The 19083-nt window shown below is 40.7% G+C and overlaps 1 protein-coding gene across 9 annotated transcripts in view; it reads left to right on the top strand.

Moving 5' to 3' along the window:
• The window catches only part of PIKFYVE (phosphoinositide kinase, FYVE-type zinc finger containing), a 63908-nt gene that overhangs the window by 14865 nt on the left and 29960 nt on the right, over window positions 1-19083 (top strand). For 8 of the 9 annotated variants that reach the window (XM_015634592.2, XM_015634589.3, XM_015634591.2 and 5 more), the window contains 9 exons: window positions 1791-1880; window positions 4777-4915; window positions 7454-7611; window positions 8419-8530; window positions 10248-10395; window positions 10874-11041; window positions 16292-16354; window positions 17611-17740; window positions 18082-18262. In XM_015634592.2, the coding sequence (XP_015490078.1) occupies window positions 1791-1880; window positions 4777-4915; window positions 7454-7611; window positions 8419-8530; window positions 10248-10395; window positions 10874-11041; window positions 16292-16354; window positions 17611-17740; window positions 18082-18262 (1189 nt within the window). The remainder of the gene's footprint in view (window positions 1-1790; window positions 1881-4776; window positions 4916-7453; window positions 7612-8418; window positions 8531-10247; window positions 10396-10873; window positions 11042-16291; window positions 16355-17610; window positions 17741-18081; window positions 18263-19083) is intronic. The other variant, XM_015634594.3, reaches the window with a different exon arrangement.

The raw sequence follows: 19083 nt of genomic DNA on the forward strand, positions 1-19083 counted from the left end.
TGGAATACCTTGATTTAATTTAATGTTGTGGGAAAGAAGAAATAATCAGGTGTGGTATTGGTGCTCATTTCCCTAAAACAGAAGATCAGGCAGATGTGAAACTATTGAGGCAGTCTTGAGTCAGAACCTTTGTTTAACTGAGTGGTAGTGCTAGTGACATGTGTCCTATAGCAGATCTCTCCTGATAGTATTTAAAAAAACCCATCAAATCATTTTCTGTCTTCAGAAAATGCCCTGACTCTTGATTTGCTTGTTGCTTTTCAGAGTATGTTGCTCCTATCTGGAAGCATTTAAATTATCAGCTTTAGGCCTAAATAAAAGAAAGTACTTCTGGTTTAATGTTAGGGTCATTTAAAATGGTAGTAATCTAACAAAGCATGGGATAAATACTACCAAATTTTGAATTGGGGAATAAGTAGGTGTTCTCAGAATGTTCTTTTCAAATGTACAAAATACTAAAGGAATTGTTTGAAAGTGTTATTTGTACCTTTATAACAACAATTCAACAGCCTGTAGACATGAACATGTAAAGAAAGAATTTATATCTTTATTTGGTGCAGCTTGTAGCACTCAAAATAATTCCTATTGTTGAAAGGTTCATAACTCTATAATAGAATATAGTCTTTTTGGGAGACACTGAATAAATGTGGGTCTCTTATATGTGAGAGGAAGAGATTTGGGATTAGGTGGTTTATTGTTGCTTTAGCAGGATTAACATTTTCGTCAGTGCTTGTTGCACTTTGCAGTGGGTTACAGTGCTTTTCTTAAATCCTGTTTGGTAAGTTCCTGATTGAATTTAAGAGATTTAAACTCAAGATACTGAACTGAAATGGTGCCACAGTGGGAACTGGCAACTCACAACTTCATAATGAAGCGGAGGTTGTGTTCTAATAGTGGCTTCTGTGTGAGAAGTAGTTGGTTTCAAAAAAATACTTGGGAGTTGTCTCTTTCCAAAATAATCTATCTGAGATAAGATGCTGCAAAGCAGCAAGAAAAGCTGCTAGGGACACTGATGCTGCATGTCCTTGTCAGATGTCACTCTTCAAACAGCCGGAGCACAGAGGTCCTGCTTTAACTCATTTGAAGGGCCATGTCCTTTAAGGAGAGGCGTACTCTGGATAAGTACAGCTACTCAGTGAAGCTGCATTGCTTACAGTTTCTCATGAAGAGCATGTATCCTGCTAGGAGCATTTATTATGGTAGAGAGCACAGCAGGGTGGCTGTATCAGTTGGACTGTAGTGCCTTAGATCTGATACAGTTTTGCTCACAGGAATTTCTGTTGATGGTGTTCGAATATCTGCTGTCCTTCCTCCTGGGGTGGAAACAGAAGGAGGGCAAAGGTGATCAGTTTCAGGTTAAACAATTATAGAAGGTTGTCAGGCTATCTTGGCAAAAGCTGTCTAGCAGTAGCTATGGATAGCATTGCTTGGATTGCAGAGATGGTATGCTGGGGAGATGAGGACAATGTGTCTACTGCCAAAGCATCTAATAGCAGCCTGTAGGAAAGGAAGATGTGTAAGAAAGGGAAATAGGGAAAGTAGGATAATATGAGAAGTAGGAATAGTCTTTATTGTTCAAGAGTTTAGTTTGGAAGAAGACAGGAGCACTGTCTTCCAGATACCTTTGGCCTACAGATGGGGAAAGCTCTCCCTGTTCCCTTGTTAATTTAATGATCATGGGTGTGAGGGAGAGGTAATGTGACAATTAACTGTATTTTAATTACAGCTGTTCTGACACACTGGATGTCACAATTATCTCAAACATCTCTATCATGCTCCTTTCCCTGCAGTTTGATTCACCCAGACTCTGCAACTACCACATTGTCTGCACGCCTTGGGTCTGTCCAGGAGGATGCAGGGAAGTCACCAGCTAGAAACAGGTAAACTAATAATTTCTGAATATTTTCTGTTCTGGATGCACCCCTAGCACACTTGTTGCTGTAAGGCCTGTGTTTTCAGGCTTGTTTTTACTGAAAGTGCTGTTTCATGTCTAAAATGGGACATCTCACTGCCCATAGAGTGGTAAGGAAGAACCATTTGTATATGTATTCCTGGTAACAAATGTAGTACTTTTGAGGGCCTGTAGTTTACTGCTGACTTGGTCAAGCAGAAGTGGTAGTGAAGAGGACAGGAGGGGGAAGAAGTGGCTAAGAAAAGTACAGTTCTGAGAAACCTGAAGAAAAGGGAGTAACACGTACTTGGTGATGGGAGACAAAAAGATTCAGGGAGCAGAGGTGTAGTTTTTGTTCATTTGTTTGTGTGTGTCCCCATTTGATTCCTTTGCTCTTCATTAATGATAATCTTGTTTAAATTACCAGGCTTCCTCAGGCTAAAATCCCTTCATAGATCTTTATGCAAGAGTGCTGGGATGAACTTGAAAGTGTTCATGAGAGCTTTAGTATAATTTGTGAGTACTTGAGCTTAATCCCACTAAATAGGCTAGTTTTAGAAGTACAAGTAGCTCCCATTTCACAGTGTTTCTACTATGGTGATTATTGCTTCCCTTATGGTTAAATTAAGGAAATGAAGGTAAGGCAGGGAGGTGAGGAACAGAGCAAAAATAATCCAGATTTCAAAATTGTAATCAGGGGACACTCAGAGATTTCGTTGCATTGGTGTTAGAGGAAGACAGAATGTTTAGCAGTTTGAAGGGATCTGGAAGGACCAGTGAAGACAAGGGAGCTCAGCTGAGAAGGATGCTGGGTGAGCCTTTTGAAGACTGGACTGCTTGGAGCCTTTATTTTCTGGGTGATGGGGATGGTTAGGAGGAGATGCACACTGACTGTACGCCTGAGACCCAAAGATCTCACCTTGTGGAGTAAAGTACTGGTGAATAAATGAGTACCAAAAATCAATCCTGGGCAAACATGGCAAGGAGTCCAGAATTAAAAGTTCAATGCTAAATTACTGCTGTGACGTCAATAAATGTCTGAAACCTTGGGGATGGTCTCGTGCTTCCTGTTTGAGTATACCTCTGTTTTAAAATGCTTTTGCTGTTTGCTCAAACATGCAGTAGTAGGATAGTTCTAATCTTGATCTGGCAGGCCCAGATTGCTTATTCAAGTTAAATTTTAGCTCTCTGGCTGTTCATGGTCTCACCAAAAGTACTTGTTTGTTTGGATACATGTAATGATGAGGTATAATATACCTCTGTTAAAAATTCTGAACCCTTGGAAAACAAGCTGTTGTCTTTGGGTTAAGCAATGTTAGCCTTTAGATCTTCTCAAAGCAGCTGTAGCCATTTCTTTGAGAGAAGCTTGAATATTCCTCTTTCTAGGGGGGATGAAGCAGAAAAGATGCAGGTTGAGTGCATTTAGATGCAGGTAAAAGAAGTTACATATTGCTATTTGTTTTCCCCTTTGGGTGGGAAATGTGTTCTCAGTCTTGGTTTTTATGAGGGGGGAGAACCCCAGCTGTACAATCCAATGTTGCAAGCGGGGTTCAAACTGCTCACTTGCAGATCCTTCTAAAGAATAAGCATTTTCATTGCAAGATCTCCCTCTGTTTTTTAAAAAGATATGTATCATAAAGGCCCAGATATAATTGTTGATAATAAAGACAGAGATGTGAAATCTCACTGTTCTAACTTGATTACATCCAAGCAAAAAAATCCCTGCTGCTTACAGGTATGCAGCACAATTAAAGTAGCTGTTGCAAAACAACTGGGAGGAGTGACTTTCATGTCAGCCTCACCTTGCGCATTAGGATGCTTTCTGTTAGCTGCAGTATAAAAACTGAAATAGGGTGGCATTGCTTTTTCATGCCTGGGCTGTGCCACATCATCCATGGACAATTTCTGGGAATAATTATAATATGTCTGTTAGCCAGTTATCAAGCTCTCTGAAGTTATCAAAGTTTCATTTCAATGGCTAGAGGCTGGCAACTGTTCTCATGAGATTGGTGCAAACCTCTTCAGTCAGTTCAGCACCTGCATTTTGGGTTTCCCTGTTGATACATGCAGAAATGTTTTCCATCCTCACTCCTTAGAGTGCTTTAGCACTGATACATTACTGCAATTACTGCTATGTGATGAGAAGTTGCGTTCTGGTTATTCAGAGTCTCAGGTCTAGTTGTGGGTTAATGGAGCAGATATGTGGAACTTGTATTTGCATTTGAAACTTTGCAATGATAATTGCAAAACGGTGTGTATGTGCTGGAGGGCACAGCCAAGATTTCCTAACAGCTGGGCTGAGATAAGGGGATGCTCTGTATCCCTGTACAAGGAGGATTGCCAGCTACAGTGACCTCCAGCTTCAGAAAATGGTTTAACAACTCTGGGGAGCAAGTGCTCAAACTTCAGACTATGCAAGCTTTCAGCCATGTATTTGAGAGCTGAGGACAAGGAATTTTCCATGGGACAATGAGAGGAGGAAATCTCAGTGTTCTGTTATGGGGATCTGGGTGTTGGCCATCCTTGCTGACATTTGTCTTGTCTCCAAACTGCTGGAGCTTCTAATTACCCAGCATCCCATCCCCAGTCTATTTAAATACAGACATGTATGAATTGGTGTGCCTAAACTTAGTTCCAACTGCTTCACACAAGATCTTTACAGAAGTTTATGCTTACCTTAGCAGTTCCAAAGCAATACACTTGTTTCCTAGGGAGCCTTTCTTCTGCTTTGACAAGGGAGAAAGCCTTCAGCAGTCTGTACTGACAAGAGTAAACAGTGTCCCAGGTTTGAGCTGGTTTTTATTATGCTGTAAGATAAAGGCTTGCTCTGGTGAAGCACCACACGATGAATACTTACACTTCAATTGTTCTCTGTTCCCCTGCAGGTCAGCCAGCATCACTAACCTGTCTCTGGATCGGTCAGGGTCACCCATGGTGCCTGCCTACGAGACGTCAGTCAGCCCCCAGGCCACTCGCACTCATATGAAGGCAGAGACCAGCGAGGATGAGCGCAAAATCCTTCTGGTACCTTTCACTCTTCTCTTTGCCTTACACTGTGAAGACAGTGAAGTTTGTCTTCCTTGTGTCATGCAGCAGGAGTATTTTGCTGCCTTTTAAGGCTTTTCTGTAAGCACTCGTACCTGGACCTCTTCTCCAGGGGGAGCAGAGGTGGAGAATATTGATGCTGCTTTGGACTTGACTGTCTTCCTGAAATAAGTCATAGTTTCATGGGGTTTTTGCATACAAATGTTTACAGTTTTAGGCTTGCTAAGTGCAGAGTTGGTGTATGGTGGCTCTTTGAGTTAAACCTGTTGTGGTTGCAGCTGTAATGCATTGACCTGTTTTTGTATTTCTTTAAGTTGAGATTTTCTCTTTCATAGGCCACATAATCAGGAGCTTTAAATGGCTGCTTTGAAACAGTTCCAGCATGATGAATAAATTAAAGCCCTTATAGCTTATTGGGCCAAAACATAACTTGGCCCCTCTATTTGTTTGCAGAATAAGTGAAAGATTCTGTAGAAGATTGTAATGATGTAATGATTTCCTTTTAAAACAAAAGTCAATGTGCGGCAGTTCTGTGTAGTCCTATTATCCCTTAGCCCCCGGAGGCAATCTTGTATGTTGCAGCTACTGTATATATTTCTAAACAGTAAAAAACTGTTAAGTTCCTTTGAGAGGAGGAAAGGGGAGTGCTTCCAATAAATAAGGCAAAGAAGTTGCAGAGAAGGGAAGGCAGTGTTTTTCACACATTAAAAGATTCAAGATTGCACCCCATTGTTACTTTAAAATCAGGCTCATTCTGTGTTACCAGGTTCTGCCTGCTGTATGCATTCAAATGTGCCTGAGGGTGTAGAAACACTAACTGCTCTTTAGTTACAGAACTCCTTTCTGAGTTGCTCTGTAAATGGATAACACCTGAGGGAGAAACATGTTTAAGGCATGTCTTTATATCACCCTGCTTCATGCAGGATGGAAAAAAGGAAATTCAGTCCTCTGTGAATGCAACTTGAAGCAACACATTCAAGTCCTGGTGCTCTTTGGCTTCACATTGTTTAATCTTTTGTCCATTTTCTTTCTTGAGGGAAAGGAGGACTGGTACTATTTTGTTCATGTAAGAGCAGAAGACAGTGTCAATTAATGAAGGATTTTCATTCCTACTGTTTGTTTATTACCCTTACTGTGTGGAGTTGACCCTGTATCAGGAGTTAATTTAAAGCCTGACCTAGTCCATTCAGAAGACTAATGAACTTTGCTCATGAAATAAAGGTAGAGGAGGTTGTACATACTCTGGGATAAGCACATGCTCCAGTGAACTAGAGGTCAAAATCCTTGAGTTGGAAGGATTTGCTTTATTCTGCCAATTTCTTCAGTTTACTGTATTCATCAGTTCACGACATCTGAACTATGGAGACTCCAGTTGCATCAAATTGTGTGATCCTATCAATGTTCTGGTACTGACCCATTTGACTCTGTACCAGGTGTGGAAGGGGTACTGCTGGCACTGGCTCTGGGGTAATACCCAGGACAGCCACTGCTGGAACTGAAAGCAGAAAGCCAGTCCAGTAATAAAAGCGAAGCATAACTCCTGGGCCTCAGGACACCCTTTGGAAAGTGCAATAATGTGGGTCTGACAGTTGATTGGAAAGCTGAAACCAGTTATAATTTAAGTAAAGTTCTGTTACACAAAAATAGAACAGACGAGGTATTTGGGAAAGTGAGCTGCAGCGTCTCTTGTCCACACTTTGGGGTGGTGTGCTGCTTGGTCAAAATAATCCCAGATCCCAGTTTCTACCCGTAATAATGGCTTGTGCTGTGCTAAGTGAGGGCACATATGGTAAGGCAAAAGCAGCTAGATGCAGAGAGAACAGCTCAGTTTGGATGGAGCACAGCCAGAAGAGTTGACACACATGTTTAGCAGGCTCCAAAATAAGTTCTAGTTATAGACTGAAGGTTTCAAGTAGAGAAGGGAAGAGATCCACAGATTCAAAAATGGTTAATTGAGTTGGGAGGAATACACAAGTTTTTTTCTTAGTGCCCAAAGCTAATACTGCCTAAAAAAGCTTCATAATGGACAATAAAAAACCAGATTCTCAATGAGAGATAGTATCCTTAACACATTGCTATGTTAAGTACTTGCTTTATATCTGGTCTTGATATTGGACTAATATGTTCATAATGCCTGGGTTGAGCACAGATAATATAGAAAAACCTTCTTGCCAAGGATGATGTCCTCTGTGTTTGCATACACCCCCTGAATTTAAGAATAGGGTGCAAGAGGGCAGTAGTGAGGGCATAAGTGTTTTGCAGGCAGCATAAAATGTTTCCTCATCAAAACCCCCTTATCTCTAAGGGTACCACTTTGTTTTTTTAATTGTTCTCACACTGGATATAAATGGAAGGTAATAAGGAGCTGATTTTATATCTGTTTGCAGAATGGCTTAGATTCTGTGCCTATTTATGGAGGACTTTTGATGTAGAAGGTGATCTGAAGGCCTGGGTTGATGCCCTTGGAACCAGTGCTGAGATTAGACTGGTAATTAACTTGCACATCTCCCTGTCCAGGACTCGGTCCAGCTGAAAGATCTGTGGAAGAAAATCTGCCATCATAACAGTGGTATGGAATTTCAAGACCATCGCTACTGGCTGCGGACACATCCCAACTGTATTGTGGGAAAAGAGCTGGTCAACTGGCTCATGAGAAATGGGCACATAACCACAAGGTAACCCTGATGATTTAGGACAACAGGTGTCCTCCATCTCTGTGAAAGGAGGTTGTGAGTTTGAGCTGATAAAGGGTACCTTAGACTGCAGATACAGGCCTCTTTGTAGGGAGATAAGAGAAAAAATTCAAATTCCCCTTTACTGCCTAGCAGAGCAGGTTGCATTCTGACTTCATGTGCCCCAAAAAAAACACAGGAGGCTGTCTGGTTTGGAAACCAGTATGGGGCATAGCTTCTGGGACAAGTATCGCTCACTTGGAGAACAGTGTGTATTGTATGTTACAAAAACTGTCCAAAAGTGTTCACCGGTACTCCAAAGAGCAAGTTTGCCTCTGAGATAAGAGATCACTAATCATGTTTGATAGCTAAATTTTCAGTGGAGCTGGCAGGCTCTTAACCATGTAGGTGAATATAAACAATCCTGTGTATTTAATTATGTGGAAATGGGATAAGACTGAGGTAGTTCTTAAGTATAGAGCAACAGTCCTCCCTCAGAGATGATCAGTATACATAATGCAAGTTAACAATATTGGAGGAGCACAGACAACATGTCTTAATCATATGTTGGACACCTCAGCTGAGTTCAGAGTAATGGCAGTCTCTTTATTTAGCTCCATGCATGAATTAGTACACTGTGCTGCCTCTCCCCAGTATTGTAAATAGTGTCTGTTTAAGCATGAGAATGGAATGCTGACAGGTCAAATAATGCATAGCAAATGACTCTTCCCTTTTATAGTGGGCTTGTATCATAAATGATATGTGTTTAGAGCAAAACGTAGAAAACCATCTCTATTCTTACACTTCCAGGGTCCAGGCCATTGCAATAGGACAAGCATTGGTTGATGGACGTTGGCTGGAATGTGTCAGTCATCATGATCAGCTCTTCAGAGATGAATATGCTCTCTACAGACCGTTGCAGGTAAAAGGAGTGGGAAAGCTGAAAGATACGGTTCTTCTTAGTTTTGGTTGTTGACTAGAATCTTTTCTAATCCTGTTCTCAACAGCTGCAGTATGTTTTCTGAATCAGGTCTCCTGTACAGAAAATAGGGACCTAGGCCTTTTTCCTTAGTAGTTTGAAGTCTGGGGAGTTTCATTTGCCCAGAAAACTTTGGGGCTGTCCTCTGTGAAGAGTGACTTGTTACATGTGGTGCTGCCTAGAGTGAAGAAAAGGGTCTTCAGAGCAAGGCCTCTCATGGTGGACATCTTCCACAGAGGGCTCAAGATGGCACAGTCTGTGCTTGTGGCAGCTATGTTATGTGCAGAACTTAGAATCTGCGTGCACTTACTGGTAACAGAGACACAATGGTGATTTTCTGTTTCAAAATTCCTTAAAAAAATTCCAAATGGATGTTTTAGTTCTATTGTATTGGTAACTTTCTTCTGATCTCCAGTGATGCAGTAATAAGTAATTCAGTACCTTAGCCACATGATCCAAGTTTGGGATGGGGTCTTTTTCATGACTCCCAAACAGGACTAGTTTACTTGAGGGGAGGCAGGAACTAGTGACCAGAGATTCTGTCCTATTGCACTTCACTGGAATCAAACTTGCTGAGGGGTAAGAGCAGTCACTGGCCTGAGAGATTGTATTGAGTTTTTTAGCTTGAGCAAGATATCTCTGAAATTAACTGAAAGCATTCAGTTAAGAGCCTTTCATGTTCTTCAGCTTCTTACAAGGAAGAATAGCTTAGCTGTCCCATTGGCTTCAGACAGAAAGCTTGCAGCCGATAGCATTTGTCTTCCTCATGCATTTCAGTCATATGGACGCAGTCCACATCCATATTTCAGTCATATGGCTTCCCTTGAGATTGCTCTGCAGTTCATCTGATAGCTAGTCAGCTGTCTCAGTGTCCTGTTAAAAGCTTGCCCTTAACTAGCTATTCTTTATGCATCCCTATTTGTAAGGTGTTTATATGTTTAAAATCAATTCTTGCTTTCATCAGCTGGAAGCACTGTCTGATCTCAATTCTTCTGGACAAGCATCTGGAGAAATGGTGTTGTTGACTCAATTGATTGCTGCACTCGATGCAGCCAAAGGCATGATAATGATAACTTTATTTTGAGGTACTTGGAGGCATCAGTAAGGCTGATGGAAATTACCTAGGTAGTCTCCAGGTTCTCTGGCAACCTGGCTGGTCTTTGCTTTGACACAGTAGGCCCAGCTAGAGCCCATCTTGGATTGAAACTCTTGGGGCTACATTGGTTGGTTAAAGAATTCCTCCAGTAACTTAGAATAAGGCTCCACCAAGAGCTGTGTGTGTTGCTTTCTGGGCAAAGGATAAGGCTGTTACCCTCCTTGGCTGGACACAGCAAGTTTTCAAAGCTGATTAACTGGATGTGATGATAGAAAATGTGCAGTATAATAAACTTGTCCTTTAGTGCCACTTAGTCATAATTTGTTTAGAAGCACAGTGTGGGCAGAGACCAAGTATCTGGGAATTGTAAAGAAGTACTTGTTTTTTGTCCCTAAATGTTCCTACTTCATACTAAAGGGGTTTACTCTATGACTAACATGGCTCAGCTCACTTAGACTGTCCTCCCTCTGATTTTTAAAATGCCTGACCTGGATTTGTGGAAGGCTGCTTAATATTTCAGCAGAGGTGCATTTTAATAACTTTTTTCCCTTCCTTGTCTTCTAGAGCACAGAGTTCTCAGAAACCCCATCTCCAGACAGTGACTCTGTGAACTCCGTAGAGGGCCACTCTGAACCATCCTGGTTCAAAGACATCAAGTTTGATGACAGTGACACAGAGCAAATTGCTGATGAAGGGGAAGACAACTCAGCCAGTAAGTTTCACCTGAGTCTTTGCCTCGCTCTGCCTTCTCTCCTGTTGTCCCCAGTCCTTCAGGACTTAGTAGTTTACCATGTCTTGCTTTATTTGTGTGTGTTTCTGTGTGTGCGCTAGGGGCCGTAAGGATCTAAGAAAGCTACAGCCTGTCTAGTCTTCCACTTCCTCACAATGGATACAGTATTTTGAATTTAGTGGAACTGGTTAAGCTTCATACTTGCATGTAAATTGCTGCCTTCTGTTTCTCAGGCAGACTTCTCCTTGACTTGGGCTCTATAGTCCAAGTATAAAGAATGTCCAGTATGTCAGCATGCCCACATGAAGACAAGATTAGAACTATGAAAATGCTGTATTCCTGTATTATTGCACACTGGTCTTTATGTATTAAAGACAATTTTTCTCCTCTCTGGTACCCTCATAATACCCATTTGAACCCTTCTCCTCCCTGTATCTTCCCCCTCACCCAACACTAAAAGACTCCGCCAGCCCTAGCAAGCGCACTTCAGTCAGCAGCTTCCAGTCCACAATGGACAGTGATTCGGCCGCCTCCATCAGCCTGAACGTGGAGCTGGACAACGTGAACTTCCATATCAAGAAGCACTCCAAGTACCCACATGTGCCCCCTCACCCTGCCGACCAAAAAGGTACGAGGTAGTCACCAGCTGGAGTTGCACATGATGGAGAGCTGGCCCTAATATCACTGACTTATTTGGACACTGCTTATGTAGCTGTCTTACAGAGGGGAAAATGTCATCTTTAACTGGCACTTGCTTGCAGTTTCGATGTGCTCACCTCTGAGGAGGCTCAATAGACCTGTTGAAATGCCTTCTCTGCAGAGTGTGTAACTTCCCCTGTGACTTTCTCTTTGCCATTGAAGCAGTCTCTTGCCCATTCATAATAGACAGATCCACATATGTGTTCTGGCTAACTGGGGTGGAAAAATAAGCCACACATAAACCAGGTTGATATGTGACTCTACAATTGGAGATGGAACTTAAAAAGGCAAGCAAGAAATATAACCCCAGAGAACAAAAGAACAAGATTAACTTGGAAGAGTTCTGTGCTGACTTAAAATTGTACCTTAATAAGCTTACATTTTACAGAAGAATCTTACTGCTGAACAATAAGGCCTAACTTAATCCATATACATAGTATTTCTTCAAAAGAGATCATCCACTTAAGTAGGAAGAAATCAAATACTCAGTGTTGAAGACTGCTTTTGAAAGGATTTTCCCCTAAAGAAGTACTAAATTGAAAGACGCTATAAGCAACATCCTTATGGAAGAAATAATGTGCCTACTTGTTGACAACTGCATTCTCTAAATGATGCAAGGGCTGTCTGAAACTGGGGCTTGCCACTGTCTTGGGTCTAGTATATTTTAGTTGCTTTACATGTTGGGTAGTAGTTGATGTCTTTGCTCTGCTTCCTTACATAAGGTTACCTCAGCTTTGTAGACTTGGATCTTTGATGGCTTCTAAGTAGTTTCTTAAGTATCACCCCACCCTTACAGTGTTTCTGACTTTAAAAGATGATTCAGTGTTAAATATTTTGTACTTCTAATTAATTCATTCTTCTATGAAGTCTAGCAGGTCTCTTGTGTGGCTATGAATCAGAATGGAACAGCATCCTTAAGTTTGCATACAGATTGCATATTCTGGAACTGAAATGGTCTCTGAAGACAGGGAGGAAAAGTGGTCACAGTTGGCTTTTCAAGTTTGCTAGACATGTGGGGCAGAATGAGACAAATTAGAGGGGACATTTATGGATGGCTACTGTAGTCACCTTTTGTTGTTTGCTAAAAATATGCCTAGAAGGAAAGAAATTTAATTCCTTATTGTCCCCCAAAGAGAGAAGCAGAAGAGTTTCAAAAGTTCAAGTTAATGTCAAAAGTTTGAGTTGATCCAAAATTGGGAATGGATTGTCAGCACTACTGACACCAGCTCATTATTGGTTCCTTTCAATTTGTTTCCAGCTGATGCCCTTATCAAATGAAAAGCTAATGCATCTACAGGGAAGGACAGCTGGGGAGAGGGAGATAGACCAATGAATTCCTTTTAGGAGGGAGGGGTGCTGGATTGAGTGAGTTTGAAACAGGCCCAGGTGTGCTGCAGTATCGGATGAATTTCCAGCTGTAGCAGGTTTAGCTTTACCAGTGTGTGATGGCAGTAAAGCGGGTAGTAGTCAGTTTGGCTCTGCCAGGTGTTAAAGGATTTGTAGGGTGTTTGTCTGGTTTCATACATACATTTCATACTTTTACAAGGAGCAGTACATTATGAAGGGGAAATGTAAGAAAGCCTCTCTCTTGGAAACTGTTGAGGAAATCAAGGCTACTCAGAGCCAGAACTCTTGTGAGTTCCTGTGAGAAGGTTTTTGATGGTGGAGAGCTGAGAGATCAGCAGAAAAGGCAAGTGGTGAGGGGACTGAAAGGAGAAAGACTTCTGCCTTGGAATTATGTATGCTGGCAGCACTCTGGTATCTTTGGTGAATCTCTGCTGGTATTTGATATATGTTCCTGAAACATATGGTCTCTTAACCAGGTTATTCTGTAGGAGTGTAATTGATAGTAGAAAACTGGTAAAAATTTCTTCCAAGACAATGGATTTTCCTTGAGGGAATAGTACCAGTAACAGGCCAAGAACTGGGATAGGGTGGAAGTGTGTCATGGAAGTACGCCATGGATAGGTAGGTATCCTGTAGATTTTTGAAAAATCTATATCTGAAAATACAGAGAAGTTACCATACCTCTTTTATATTTTTTTGTGTTTATAATTCCTGGCATGAGAGAGAATCTCTAGGGAAAAGACCTAACCAAGGCACGACAAGTCAAAATGAGTGACAATATCCTGAATAGCAAGAAACACTTCTTGGCAATAGACAGACTGAAACTTTTTGGGTAGTGAGAAGGGACAAAACCCTACAGTGAATGCTGCAGTGCCTAGGCTAGTGAAATGCATGACTTCTAAAAATTAATTCTGTAAATATTAAAGCCAGAGGTTTTACATATTGAAGTTAATATTAAGATACTTCACCTTGTTTTTCTGATTATCCTGGCTATATTCAAGAAAATATACCATCTAAGATGCTAGACTGTCACAATTATTAGACAGCCAAAAAGGGATGTTTAAGCATTTGTTTAAAATAGGTGGTTATTTTAAGAACAGAGTTCTGTAGTTAATCAGTGACATGAGGTGTTTGCCACTGTCAGCATCAGTAATTTCCCTGTGTCTGTTATGGACACACTTATTTAGCTTAATTGTGTTGGAGTTGTCTCTAGTCCTTAGATGGGTGACAGTGACTTGACTTTCTTTGAAATAATGAAATGAAACTGAAGATATCACCTTCCTTTTTTAGTTTGTAATTTAGTTTCCTTAGGACTGTGTAAATTACAGTAATTTCATTGTGGGGAAGAGTGACTATAGAAAACAGCAAAGTGCTAGAAGTTCAGGTCAGCCTTGATCTAGGCAGTTCATGGGTTTCTCAAACAATTAAGGGATATGCAATTTCCCAGAGTCACAGAGGTCAGCTGCTTTGAAGCAAGGGTGGGTGATGTATCCACCAGCTGTGTTTTAGCAGAGTGGTTTGTATGTACCCTATTGGCAGAACTTCTTGTGGTGTTATGGGCTGACTAATGTCTGGTTTGTTTCCATGAAATTTGGGTGACTTGGAATTAGCTGAGAATAGTGACTCATTTATAGTATCATCTGCCTAAAGACATAGTATGTATCAGAAGAAGAAACAAAGTAAGATTATTTTCTCCATTTAAATTGGGGGAAGAGATTACATGATAAACTTTATATGTGGGTTTTTTTTGCTGTTTTTGAGGAAATACTGTTAACAATATGTGAAATTCTATTTTATAAATGTCTTTCCCAACAGATATCCTTGATCATGATAGCAGGTATTTTGGGTAATTTTTGATGCTGGAAGTAGTTAGGAGGGGGAAGAGAAGATGGCTGGATACTTTTTTAGTATTGCTTGCCAAGGTTTAGTGTGCTGTTGCCTGGAGCCCTTTTGGTTCTTCTTTTGAGAAGGTACCTGAATTTTCAGGTTATAAAATAAGCTACAGGAGCATTTCCCCATCCCCCTTCCTCATTTTGTAGAGCATGATGCATGCAGGGATGATATGAGGTAAAAAGTGTGCATTAGCTACTCTAAACCATCTCAGACTCATGCTTATGGATGTGTTATCTGTCTGGACTAAGAAGGGGTATCTTACCTTATCAGAAACTTCCCCTGGGAACAAATCAGAAGGGAAGGTATGGGAGCTGAAGTTGTATTGAAAAGAACAATAGAATAATTTGGGTTGTAAGGGACTTTAAAGATTATCTAAATGAAAGAACCTAGATCATTACAAATCTAGAAGTGGCTTGGAGGTGTTACTCTTTGTCCAGAGCATAAGTAAGGTTTGATTTCAGTTGGGGATAACTTGTGCTTTGGCTGTATCAGTCAGGGGGTCTGTGCCAGACCTAATTTAAGTGTGTTTACAGTAAGAACTGATGCCCTGAGGCTGTTGCAAGATGGAGAGGGATGGAGGTGCTAGTATACATGCTCTTGTGTAGGTAGAGCATGACATGATTTTCTCCAGATAGTCAGTGAGTGAATGAATACTGAGGGTGAGCCAGCTTTTATCAAGCAGTAGTTTATTGGAATGCTGAACTATTAAACTTAGCAAGAGATGAAAAGAATCTCAGATAACCAGGAATCTACAAAGGAGGCTTTGTAACTTCTCTTTGGTACCTTTATCCTCTGTTGAGTATCTATTAGCAAATAAGCTCAGATATTTAAAATGGTGGCATGAAAGAGGTCTCCTGAGTGCTGCTGCTCAGAGTTTTGTGATTGTTTATGTCCTGTCAGCTTTGTGTTGCTTTCTGTTGGTGTCTGAAAGCAGCCTGGCTTTGTGTTCTGTTTGTGATGGGTCTGGAGCATTGTCAGGAAAGATGATAAAGGGTTGGCTTTGGGCTTCAGGTAGTTGTGTTGTATAAGCAGTTGGGCTACTGCTCTTATTTTCTCATTGTAGAATCCCTTTTTGTATAAGGAGCCAGCTAAAGGCACAACAAGCTAATGGCTTCTGGAGAAAACAAGCGTTTTGTACCCAGTCAGCATGAAAAATCAAGATCTAGCAAGCTAAATGAGGGTAGTAGGTGGAGCTTCATCCTGTTTTACAGATATCACAGAATATTCTGAGTTGGAAGGGACCCATCAAATCCAACTCCTTAAGTGAATGGCCGATACAGGGATTGAATCCACAACCTTGTCAATATTAGCACCAGGCTCTAACTATATTTCCCACATGTCAAGTGATCTGTGTCTTGCTCTGCTTTGTTTCTCAGAGGCACTCTGTCAGCATGGATTCCTCAAAACACTTTGAACTGTTCTAGACTTGAGACTTACAGCTCTTGACAGGCAGGCTGTCTTCTTTTTCTTACATCTTATGGCAGGTCTCTCCCTCAGTCTGAGATGGTTCAATGAAGTGGGTGACCAAAATGGTTTCTGAAACTGCATTTTTAGACCTGAGTGAGGAGGCAATTTCCGTGGTGTCTGATCACACCTTAACACATTTGTATTCAGGCCTAGAAAAGGGTGGTCTGTGTCAGTTAGAAAAGTGCACTCTTAGTTCAGTCTTTGCTCACGTCTACTTCGTTTTGTTTTGTTTCCTCTCATTAATAAGCACTATTTTCTTGACATCACAGAATTTTTTGATAGAACAAGAATGAGAGGATATTCTTGTCTTAACCACTCACCAAGCTGTTGCTAAATTGGTGACTAAACACTTAGATGAGTAATGCTGCTTCTTCTGGTGTGGGTGTGTACATTGTAATTATATGGGCACACCAGTGTAACCTGTCTTTTTTTTTTTTGTCTCCACCTATATCCCTCTTCTCTCTTCTTTCAGAGTACTTGAATCCTGAAAACGGAGGGCAGCAGATGTTCTCTATAAGTGACGCTTTTATTAAAGGTAAGGATAAACTTCAAATGCTGCTGTTGTGTTTTTTAATATAATGATAGAAGTTCCTTAATGCTCCTCTAATAGAGCACTGACCCTTTCTAAATATTTACTTGACTGTGAATCTGAAGTTATTTGTGGCAAAACTGATGTATAAACTATACTTTGACTTTTCTGAATGCACTTTCAAGCTTAAAATTTCTTTCACTTCTTACATTCCTGCATTCAAAAAGACTCAAATAAAAGCTTTTCCTTTTTTAAAAAAACAAGTGTAAGTGGCAAGTCTGTTCACAGTTTCTCCACCAACAAATTTATATAACTGATTTTTAACTTCCTGTGTAAGCAAATGAAGATGTCATACAATTAATTGCACTGCTTCTACAGAGTACCTTAAAGCTTCTTCTCTTAAATCTTTCTGGGTTTCTTGTCATCACCACCAGTATCACTATTTATGAAATGAAAGGCCATTACATTCATTTACGGCTTTTAAACCTACATGCTTTCCAGTATCATGGCCAGATGCATTTCTGAGTCTTTTTTTCTTCCCAGTTAATGCTATTGATTTGGATGCACTCATAAGAGGAAGAAATAAAGGAGAAATGCCAAGGTCTGTGTATCTTGAAAAATAAAGTCTTGGATTAAACTGGTGTTCAGATTTTAACTGAGCTTTTGCAGAAGGAAGGGGGAAATCAATGTAGCTTCTATTAATCTTCTACACAGCTAATTTTGTGTGTGGAGCATCTGGAAGAAGTTGATTCTTGTTTTTTAGGAGTCTTTTTCTTCAGTAGTCCTCCTCGGATTAATATTTTCTAGAGATGATGCTTAACGCTGAGGAGTTTTAAGCTGGAACTCTGAAGATTTACATACTTGCTTGATGAGCATTTATACACTACTAGTATAAATGACTTATAATATAGTCAGCCATTATGTCAATGTGGAAGTTTATAATTTGCCTCTATAATGTCATAATAACCATGCAGGAAATAACCTAGTAACTCTTTCAAAGCATTGACTGTGCTGAAATAACCTCTAATTTTGGTACTGTAAAACAGAGAACACATCTAAGGAGTTACTACACAATATAGTGATTGAAAGTGTCAGTCCCTCTCAAAATGAGGACCATGACATCTACCTTAAACTCAGTATTTCAGGAGGCCTAGACTGATGTCTTAGTAAATTCTTTCCTTTTCAAAGCAGCCTTTCAGAAAGACACAAGCATTCAACTGTGAATGTACTTGCATTAAACAAGGTTTGTTTGTCTCTTGCAGAGTCGTTATTCAACAGGAGGGTGGAGGAGAAGTCCAAAGAACTCTTATTCACACCCCTAGGCTGGCACCACAGCAATCTGGATCTGCTGAGAGAAGAGAATGGGGAGAAACAAGCCATGGAAAGACTGCTGTAAGAAACATGTAGAAAAAGGAATTCGCATATCTGGAGTAGCAATTTCTGAAGCCCCTCTATTCCACCAACTTTCAGTGGGACTTGAGCTACAGTAGGCAATACAAGGAATTAATTTACATTAAGAATGCAGCGTTTTTACAGTATATATATATATTTTTATCTTGTTATGCTTGTATATTGAGTACAGGACTGGAGCTGACTGTAGAACATTCTAGGCAACTGTTCCTTCAGAGGACTTCTGCACTGTAAATGTTAAGAAATGTGACTTCAGCTAATCACTGCAGTGTATTTTTTATATTTTTTAAATGAGAAATCTATTTATTTTGCCTTTTTTATAGGTCTGCTAATCACAACCACATGATGGCACTGCTTCAGCAGCTTCTATACAATGAGTCTCTGTCACTGTCCTGGAGGGATATTATTGTACCCGTGGTCTGCCAGGTAGTTCAAACGGTACGGCCAGATGTCAAGAAGAGGGATGATGACATGGATATCCGCCAGTTTGTCCATATCAAAAAAGTAAGTTTCAAGCAGTGGATGTAGGGAAACAAAAGGATGCAGCTGTTAGCAGTACCCCTTGTTTGAAGAGAATTGTCCCCTTTCCACTGCCCCCAGCATATTCAGTACTGTAATCGGCTGGCTTGGCCTTTGGGAAAGGCGGAGTTCTAGAAGAAGTTGCACAGAGGGAACTTGAACTTGGCATGCTGTGAAAAGTGCTTTGATGTGCTGGGGCTGACCTCATCTTTCAGGCTGTAGGCTGCAGAACGTAGCAAAGAGTAACACCTCTGTAATGACTTGGTTCATTTTTTGGTTTCTGCTTGTTTTGTGCTTGAATTGGAGATACACCAAATGCTGGATAAGTAGCTTGCAGGACATGGTGCAGCAATCTGTTTCCCTGTACCTATCCATTACGGAGGATTAACCTTCTCCCATGCCAAGTACGATGACTTTCTTCAAGAGGAAAACTTAATTGTTATAGAGTGGTGTATCCAGTTCTGCCAGATGGCCTAGTGTTGACACTGTTTAACTGTAAGTCTGGAGTTCTGGCATGCAAACTTCCCTCTGAGAGTCTGATGGGAAAATAACATCCAAGGAGTTAGTGTGACTGAGGACTGAAGATTTGAGCTTAGTTTTCTTTGGCCAAGCTCACCTCAGCAGTACTCTTGTTTGAAAGCCACATGAGATTTGAAGACAACCTTTTGATTCTGGTGGTAGTTCTGTGGCATCTCTTCAGGCAGCACTGCTTGTTCCTGCTTCTCCCAAAACTCTGGTTCAAAGAGCAGTTGTTCAAAGGTGAAAGCTCTTCATAGCTGTCTACTATTTTCACATGCTGGTAATAT

The sequence above is a fragment of the Parus major genome, chromosome 7 (genome assembly GCF_001522545.3).
Source record: "Parus major isolate Abel chromosome 7, Parus_major1.1, whole genome shotgun sequence".
NCBI classification, from domain to species: Eukaryota; Metazoa; Chordata; class Aves; order Passeriformes; family Paridae; genus Parus; species Parus major.